A 10,000-nucleotide genomic window follows, 5' to 3' on the forward strand; every position below is an offset into this window, starting at 1 on the left:
ACGCCTCTGCAATTTTCAGGTAAATTTTTGTTTCCTTTTTGCTGTTATAGACCCTGACCAGAGCACGCAGCAAGAGAGAGGGGTCGGGGTGGGGGCGTGGCGGGGATAGGGGGGGGTACAGAAGGGAAAGAAAACTGGCTTTTTAGGCGGGGGTGGAGTGGGGTGGGGAGAAGAAGGGTCCTTTTATATGATCTGTTCTAAATGCGTGTGTCTTCAACAGGTGGATTGTGTGTTCAGTCACATGGTGACAAGAAGTCCCGTGTTGTCAAGGAGCCTTTTTCTTTCCTTTTTTTTCCCTTCTTCTTTTTTGGAGGGGGGGAGGGAGATGCAAAGGTGGGGGTAGAGTGGTATGGGAAGAGTTATCAAAAAGAATGCCACATTGGTCCAGAAATAGGGGCAATATCCACAAATTTTCCCTCGAGCCGGAATGAGTAGTGTTCACAACAAGGACTGGACGTTCACTCCGTCAGTCACACAGAGAGTGGAGGAGCAGAGACGTGGATACTGCCCACATTGGAACTTCCTAGTGTGCAAAATATGCTCACGAGTACACTTGGTGTGGAAATGCGCAATCAGTGTATTATATGCGTAGTTTGTCAATGGCGCGCGCGCACACACACACACACACACAGAGGTGATCAACAATCCTTTGAAATGTAATCATTTTATTGCAGGTGGACATAATTTGTTTTCATTTCAACAATTTCCAGAAAATAGCTTTCTACATGAGCACAAACAGAAACAATATCAACACCTACATAATATTGTTTTCTTCTTCTTCTCTTCCTCCTTCTGGCTATTCCAAACAGTTTCTATTCCAGAACAAACTTTAGCGTTGACACGTGTTTTTTTTCTGCAACCTGCACAATGAACGTCGAAACCGAGCATGCCTATCATCAGACTTCTGTGTGTGAGAAATCTGTCCGAGGGAAGATCACAATTTGGATCAGTTCTGCATCATGTAGCTGTAAATCCAGCTGTGATAATGGGCGACATTAGTGTAGATACCGGGAAAACTGGCCAAGGCACACCCCTTGCCGTAGGAGACCACGCCGACTTGCACGAAGGATCTGTTTTCATCGCTCCAGCAGACCAGAGGACCGCCAGAGTCTCCCTGTCAATGTTCATCAGAGATGATAAGTGGTACGTGAATATTTGTTATACACATGCAGTTTAAGGAATGGGTCTTTGTGAACATGGGTGCACACGCACACGCGCACGCGCACGCGCGCGCGCACACACACACACACACACACACACACACACACATGCATGCACATACACATACACACACACGTACGCACGCACGCACGCACATATGTATACACGCACACACTCACACAATTATTCACACGTAAACACGCAAGCGCGTGCACACACACACACACACACACACACACACACACACACACACCTGGCAAGAGTCTTGATAACCATCAAAGAAGCCGCCACACACACACATACACACACACACACACACACACACACACACACACATACATGCACGCACGCACGCACGCACACGCACGCACAAACACACGCACACACCTGGCAAGAGTCGTGACCCCCATCAGGGAAGCCTCCACACAGCTGCACGTCAGTGTTGGGCAGGTAGTTTTGGTCGTAGATGTTGAAGGCGGTCTTACACATGGGGCCCATGTGGGTTATCACCTCCGCCATCTTCAGCACATCGGACACTCTGCCTCCCGCTGCATAACGTGTAAAGAACAGAAAGCTTCACAGAGTCGTTTGTTTCGTGTGTATGATGTAAAACCTTGGTGATTTGGGGGCTGAACGTTAAATAGTGAATGTGTCTATCGATGATTTGCACTGAACATTCTAAGTGAATATATGCACACTTTACAGGTTGTGTTTTTGTGTGATTTTTGTTTTGTTACATGCATCTAGATTCAATGGAGAGAGAGAGAGAAAGGGGGGAGGAGAGGGGGGGGGGGGGTGAGGGCGTGCGGAGCCAGGAAGTTGGGTGTGGCCAATTGAATTAAGGTTACTGGCAGAGTTTCATTGTCGTTTTTATCTTCTTCCTTTCTAATATCATCATCTTAGATGAACAGACTATAAATAGATAATATCTTCTTCCTCTTCTGCTTCTTCTTCTCCTTCTTTTTCTCGTCTTTCTCCTCTTCCTCTTGTTGTTGTTACTGTTGATGTTGTTGTTATTATCATTGTTATTATTCATTAATGAAATGAGTAGCCAAAATATATTCCTGAACAAAAAATGGCAACAACCGTTCTTTGACCGAACATGTTCATTGGGCTACAGGGTTTTGTTTGCTTGTATTCTGTTTTGTTTTGTTGAAGACCGTGTGTAATTTTCTCTTCGACTATATCGTTCCAAAGGATAGATATGCACCAGAATGTGTTGTTTTATTCGCAAGTTTGTTCGTTGCTTTCAAATTTGTCAAACTCACTTAGAATTTGATTTACACAACACCCCCGAAAGTATGGCTGCCAACATGGCGGGGTAAAAACGGTCATACACGTAAAAGCCCACTCGTGTACATACGAGTGAACGTGGGAGCTACAGCCCACGAGCGAAGAAGAAGAATAATTTACGCGACAGACACAGTCAATAAACCCATGCTTGAAATCATTCAAGAATGACTCACGAATTACGCCAGCACATTCAGTATGTCCTTCCAGACAAACAACTCTTGCAGACACTCTTTCACTGACCTCTTCTCAGTCTCGCCCTAAGCTCACTCTGTCAAACAGTGTTCCTCGGTGATACTGGTGTGCTTCTTCATGGCCTTCAGATGGCTAGGTTGTTGTTTCAATCACGAACTGTATAATGTTTATCTCAAAATTAATTTACCTGGTTAATTTATGTTTAATGAGGAGAATGTGATTTTGCCTTTCAGCTTTCTAATGATGTGGTGATTGTCTCCGCTAACTTAGAGACATTATAGATTTCTATGCTACACCTAACTGATGATTATTCAATGTCACTGCGTTCGTCTAATTCTTGCTACTTGACCCATTCCTGCGTAAACAGTGTAACTGAACTGTTGTCCACTGCCTTCTTTCTCCTCGTCAAACCGTGACCTTCAACTTGATTTGTGCCTGTCTCGTCTTATTTTTGTCTTACTCTTCAGGTCAGAGTGTTGGTCAGTCCGTAAGATTATCGCCCAGTCATTACTGCATAATCAGGATACAGAAGATGGTGCAGCAAATTAAATCTTATCTCATCGTTACCACAACTACCACTGTCATCGTGGTCACCGTTGACACGGTAGTCGTCGTCGTCATCACCATCATCATCATCGTCATCGTAATCAACATCATCGTCATCATCATCATCACCATCACCATTACCATCATCATCACCATCATCACCATCACCATCACCATCATCATCATCATCACCATGATGGTAATATAATAATTACTATCATCATTATTACCATCATCACCGTTCACTATCACCATCATCATAATCATCATCATCGTTATTATCATCACCATGGCCTAGAGGTAACGCGAACGCATAGGAAGCGAGAGAATCTGAGCGCGCTGGTTCGAATCACGGCTCAGCCGCCGATATTTTCTCCCCCTCCACTAGACTTTGAGTGGTGGTCTGGACGCTAGTCATTCGGATGAGACGAGACAATAAACCGAGGTCCCGTGTGCAGCATGCACTTAGCGCACGTAAAAGAACCCAAGGCAACAAAGGCGTTGTTCCTAGCAAAATTCTGTAGAAAAATCCACTTCGATAGGAAAAACAAATAAAACTCCAAGCAGGAAGAAAAAAAGGGTGGCGCTGTAGTGTAGCGACGCGCTCTCCTTGGGGAGAGCAGCCCGAATTTCACACAGAGAAATCTGTTGTGATAAAAAGAAATACAAATACAAATACAGATACAAATCATCGTAACTCACACGACGTGGTTCCCCATCCGGACACAGTACAGTTCTCGCCGCTGGGGGTGTGCGGTGGAGTGAGACAAATGGGCCACACACACTCATTGAACTCCATGGGTTCGTTGAGCGTGAGAAGAGCAATGTCATGCTCTGTTGGGACAGAGATAAAGAAGGGATTATCACGCAGCAGCAACAGTTGGCGATGCAGCGACAACAGTGATGATATCGGCGTGATAAGATAACATCAATGGCAGCAGGAACAATAACAACAACAGAACGCCGGCATCAACAGCGACAGAAACTGCAGTAGCAGCAACAGTGACAATAGCAACATCAGTAATAACAGTGCCTACAACGCCAATGACAATGACTGTAGCAGTAGCAATAAAAAATAGAGTGAAAATAGCACAGCAGCAACAACTGATCGGGTCTCCCGTCGGTCTGACTGATGAGTAGGCAGGCAGGCTTATCTGTCTGTGTGCGTCCTCATATGGGAGAAGAGGCCGATTCTGGATGCGCAGCACTTCCCACATGCCTGCAAGAGAAAACGTCTCCAGAAGTTGAGCCCTGCTTCCTTCGCTCACGCTTCTCCTTAATGGCCAGCATTCTCTTGTTTTCAAATGTCTATAACCACTAGAGCACAGCATCCTCCAGCGAGAGCGGTCAAGGGCATCAGTTTCCCAGGAAGCGATGTCTATGTCACAGGCTTTGAGGTTTGTCTTTAAGGTGTCCTTAAAGCGCTTGCAGGTTCTTCCAAGTTCACGGTGGCCTTCCTTCAGCTGGCCATACAAAAGCATCTTCGGGATCCTGCTGTCTGCCATGCAGACAACGTGTCCTGTCCAGCATAGCTGGCACTGGATCAGCAGGCTTTCGATGCTGGGCAGGCCGCTCCTCTCTAGGACCTGGAGGTTGGAGACCCTGTCTTGCCACTTTATGCCGAGGATCTTTCGTAGGCATCTCTGGTGAAACTGCTCAGGTTGTTGAATGTGACGGCGTACGTCGTCCATGTTTCACAGCAGTACAACAAGGTGGTCAGCACAACAGCTCTGTGGGTTTTCATCTTGGTGCTGAGCCTGATGCCACAGCCTGTTGTTGAGTCTGCCAAAGGCGGAACTGGCCTTCGCGATGCACAGCGTCACTTCTGCATCAAGGGCTCCGTTGCTCCACAGGGTGCTGCCCAGGCAGTCATCAGCGGAGAGGAACTCTCTCAACAGTGCCTCAAACACCCTGGACCTAGCATAGAGTCGCTGCAAGTTGAAAAGTTTGCCATCTGTGCGAAACTGAATGTAGATGCCCCGGTCACAGCCTGGGAAGGTGTCAATCAGCATGGCAAAGAAGAGAATGGAGAACAGTATGGGTGGCAGGACGCATCCCTGCTTCACTCCATTTACCACAGGGAACGGATCCGACATGTCAGTATTTTCCTCTACTCTCACCTGCATGCCATCGTGGAATGACGCAATCAGCTGGATTATGCTCTCTGGGCAGCCGAACTTCAGGAGGATCTTCCACAGACCACAGCGGTTCACCGTGTCGAAAGCCTTAGGTCTACAAAGATCATGTGGAGCTCCTTGTTCTGCTCACGGCACTTCTCTTGCATCTGGCGTACGGCAAACATCATGTCACATGTTCCCCTGCCTGAGCGGAAGCCGCACTATGCTTCAGGGATGACAGTGTTGGAGACATGGTCAACCAGTCTGTTGAGTATGATGCGGACGAAGATCTTGCCGGCGATGCCGAGGAGAGAGATTCCACGGTGATTATCGCAGGATGTTTTGTCTCCCTTCCGTTTGTAAATGTGGACAATAGAAGCATCCTTGAAATCCTTGGGGGCCTCCCCTCTCTCCCAGATAGACTGGAAGAGGGCGGTCAGCTTGTCTGTCAGCACCTCGCCTCCATACTTGTAGATGTCAGCCTGGATTCCATCCGCTCCTGGTGTTTTTCCTGACGTTGTCAGCTTCAGGGCCTTCCGGGTCTCGGCCTTGGTGAGAGGGGCAGCTGACTGGTAGCTATGGGAGGACTGCAATTACCTCGTCAGATACGGACGAGTCCCTGTTGAGGAGGGTGTTGAAGCGCTCTGCCCAGCGGGCAAGGATGTCTTTCTTGTCTGTCAGGAGGGTGGTCTGGTCCGAGGCTCGGACAGGGGTTGATCCTGTGACTCTCGGCCCATACACAGCTCGGAGACCATCATGGAAGGTCTTCATGTCGTGAGCATCAGCAGCGGACTGAAGCTCTTCGGACTTTCTCTCCCACCAGGTGTTCTTCATCTCACGCAGCCTCTTCTGTACGAGTTGCTTGGTTTGCAAGAACTGATTCTCCTTCCTCTGGCAGTCTTTATCGGAAATGTGATCCTGATGCTGTATATGCAGTGTGTGCAGGAGCTTGGAGATTTCAGAGTCGTTCTCGTCAAACCAGTCTTTGTGGTTCCTCTGTACAAAGCCGAGTGTGTCAGCTGCTGCTGTGTACACAGCATCTGTAAAGGTGCTCCATACCTCTTCTACATCAGTCGATGCAGGAATTTCTTGGAGAGCTGCTTGGATTTGCTGCTGCAGCACGTCCTTGGTGATAGGGAGGCGGTGGAGGTTCAGCTTCCTAGGGGGTTTCTGCCTGGCTGGTTGGAGCTTCGTGCAAGTCTGATGTTCACCTTGCTGCGTACCAGGCGATGGTCCGACCAACAGACTGCTCCTCTCATGCAGCGTGTAATGGAAACATCACCTATGTCCCTCTGCCGGACAATCACATAGTCCAGCATGTGCCATTGCTTGGAGCGGGGGTGTATCCATGTGTTCTTGTACTTGTCCGCTTGTTGGAAGAGGGTGTTGGTGATGGTCAGTCCATGCTGCGCGCAGAGCGAGAGCAAAAGCAGTACGTTGGAGTTGCACTTGCCAGTGCCGTACTGTCCTAGGACTTTTGGCCACGAGGAGAAGTCCACACCGACGCGGGCGTTGAAAATCCCAAAGGATGATCAGCCTGTCCTTTCTGTCTACCGCTGAAATGGTGCGGCTGAGCTCCTCGTAGAAAGCTTCTTTGATGTCATCAGGGTTGGTCATCGTCGGGGCATAGGAGCTGATGACTGTGGCGAAACGATCCTTGGACAGCTTCAGATGCAGGGTCATCAGCCTGTCGTTTATCCCAAGTGGAAGGCTGTCAAGCTGTCGTGCAAGTTTGGTTTGTATGGCAAAGCCCACGCCTGAGGTTCTTGGGGTGCTATCTGGTTTCCCAATGCAGCAGCAACAACAGTAATGATAACGACAATAACACCCTGACACTAACAATACCCAACAAAACGAACAACATAAGCAGCCCATCAACATTGATGAATACACACACACACACACACACACACACACACACACACACACACAGAGACATGCCATCCGCAGTGGTAACTACAGTGACAGAAGCATCTTCAGTAACAACAACAGAACTGGATGCAATGTCAACAGTAACAGCAAAGTCAGCAGCACATACGCCATTGGTACCAAAAGCAGCAGCAACAGCAGAACTTGAGGAAGAAGAGGAGGAGGGAGAGGAATGGACAGTGCAATATCACATTGCATGTCATGAGTTACAAAGCAAGCAAGCAACAACGCCGATGATCAGTTTTTCAACTTCCCACCAGCAGCAGTGGCAACAACGACAACCATGGCAACGTTTGCTATTTATAGGAAGAAGTAGGGGCCTTTATCAGTGTGGGGGACACACATTCACTTGATCTCCAGAGACGGATGCCACCAGACAAGGACACACAGGGACATAAACATTTACATACACAAGCACACTCTAAGGTACACACAGATATATGCATTTACACAGACAGTTATACACACAGACATGCGCATTTACACAGACAGAGACAGTGAAGAACAGACACACAGGGAAATAGATTTGGACATTTCCAGAGACGTGGGTATCAATCCAGTAGTAGTTCAAGGTCAGTAACTCCTGTCATGGCTTAACTGTTTGTCTCGCGCTTGCTTTTGTTTCACTTCTTGAGGTTAGTTTTACACCGTTCGAAATGTGTTCAGCTAAAGAACTAAAATGGTATCTGCTCCTTTTGTGTTGTGATCTCTGCCCGTTCTCCATCCGAACGTACAATAATGTCTTCTTTTTAAAATAAAATAAGTGTCTGCACTGCAAAAATAACTAACTAACTAACTGACTAAATAAATAGACAAATTGATGGTGGTGGTGGTGGTGGTGGTGGTGTGTGCCCATCGAGATCGATGATGACCATCGTTTTCATCCAGCTGGGGGACGGGGGGAGGGTGTTGGGGGGGGATGCTCATGAGTCTATCTGTGAATGCGCAGATGGCTGAATAGTCCAATCTGCGCACGAAATGTTCGCTGACAGTTGGGGCAGATAAAGACAGGCATATGATGTCAGGGAGCTTGTTTGCCAGTGACTTTCTGGTCTGCCTCTTCTGAACAGCTGCAGCAGTCCTGTTGGCCTCGCACAACTTGGCGCCTTTGTGCACAGCAGCCCGCCATTTGTCACGGTCCATTGCAGATTCCTCCCAGGAGTCAGGGTTGATGTCAAACGCTTTCAAAGAGACTTTCGGAGTGTCTCTGAAGTGTTTCTTCTGGCCTCCTTGTGATCTCTTCCCTTGTTGCAGCTCGCCATAGAAGAGCCTTTTGGGCAGCCGATGGTCTGGCATGCGCGCCACGTGTCCAGCCCAGCGAAGCTGGGACTGCATCAGGATGGTGAAGATGCTGGGAAGGGTGGCTTTTGCAAGCACCTCCGTGTCTGGGGTACTGTCTTGCCACTTGATGTTCAGTAGCTTCCTGAGGCATGTTGCGTGGAAGTGGTTCAGCTTCTTGGCGTGTCGTTTGTACACTGTCCAAGTTTCGCAGGCGTACAGTAGTGTGGAGAGAACTACTGCTCTGTAGAGCTTTAGCTTGGTCTCGAGACCAATGCCTCTTCTGTTCCAGACATTTGCATAGAGTCTGCCAAAGGTTGCGCTTGCTCTTGCAATCCTGACGTTCACTTCGTCGTCGATGGTCGCATTTCGTGACAGTGTGCTGCCAAGGTATGTGAACCGCTCCACCGCACTGAGTCTCTGACCGTTGAATGTGATGTTGGGCTCAACGTGGGGTTTCCCTGGGGCTGGCTGATGGAGAACTTCAGTTTTCTTCGTGCTGATGGTAAGGCCGAAGTTCCTGCTGGCAGTGACAAACTTGTCGACGCTGAGTTGCATGTCAGCTTCAAATCCAGCATTGAGGGCACAATCATCAGCAAACAAAAAGTCTCTGATGACCTTGGTTTTTGCTTGAAGCCTTCTGGGGTTAAACAACTTGCCATCTGTTCGGTACTTTAGGCTGATTCCAACATCGCCATCTCTGAAGACATCAGTAAGCATTGCATTGCAGAGAACATGAGGCTGAACAGTGTTGGAGCCAGGACGCAGCCTTGCTTGACACCATTTGTGACTGGAAAAGAAACAGATGTTTCGCCATTGTCCTGGACTCGAGCCTGAATGCCTTCATGGAATTGGCTGACCAAGGAAATAAATTTCTGTGAGGCTGGTATGGAGTCTGAGCCAAGTGCCTTGCCACTGGATAGCAGACGGATTGCTTTCTGGGTCTCAAGAAGTGTTGGCGGATCGTCCAGTGCTTCGTTGATGGGGACTTGCGGGAGACGGTCTATGGCTTCATCATTTATGTAGGAAGGGCGATTTAAGACATTGTCGAAGTGCTCAACCCAGCGTTCGAGAATTTTCTCATTCTCGGCGATCAAGGTATTCCCATCTGCACTGAGGAGGGGGGATGATCCTGAGGATGTGGGGCCGTAGACTTCTTTTAAGGCATCATAGAACCTCTTCATATCGTGCCTGTCAGCATATCCCTGGATCTCATCAGCTTTGTCACTCAGCCACTTTTCCTGCATCTGGCGTAACTTTTGCTGAACAGTCCTGCGGATGGCATTGTACACATCCTTTTTTGATGTGGACTTTGGGTTGCTCATGTAGGCTTGATGCAGACGGCGTTTCTCATCAAGAAGCTGCTTGATTTCATCACAGTTTTCATCAAACCAGTCTTTGTGATCTCTGGTCATGGGTCTCAGGGTCTCTGAAGCTGTACTATAGATCAGCTCGCGCAGGGTCCTCCAGTCAGACTCCACATT

The 10,000-nt window shown here is 48.2% G+C and overlaps 1 protein-coding gene across 1 annotated transcript in view; it reads right to left on the reverse strand.

The window, feature by feature from the left end:
• Positions 1–654: 654 nt before the first annotated feature.
• LOC143285961 (trypsin-3-like) overlaps positions 655–10,000 on the reverse strand; it is a 25,513-nt gene continuing 16,167 nt past the window's right edge. The window contains exons 9-11 of the mRNA XM_076593412.1: positions 3,895–4,026; positions 1,549–1,709; positions 655–1,114 (exon numbers count right to left, since the gene is read on the reverse strand). Coding sequence (XP_076449527.1) covers positions 947–1,114; positions 1,549–1,709; positions 3,895–4,026 — 461 coding nt within the window. The 3' untranslated portion in view covers positions 655–946. The remainder of the gene's footprint in view (positions 1,115–1,548; positions 1,710–3,894; positions 4,027–10,000) is intronic.

Source organism: Babylonia areolata, chromosome 9 (assembly GCF_041734735.1).
Source record: "Babylonia areolata isolate BAREFJ2019XMU chromosome 9, ASM4173473v1, whole genome shotgun sequence".
Lineage (NCBI taxonomy): Eukaryota > Metazoa > Mollusca > Gastropoda > Neogastropoda > Buccinidae > Babylonia > Babylonia areolata.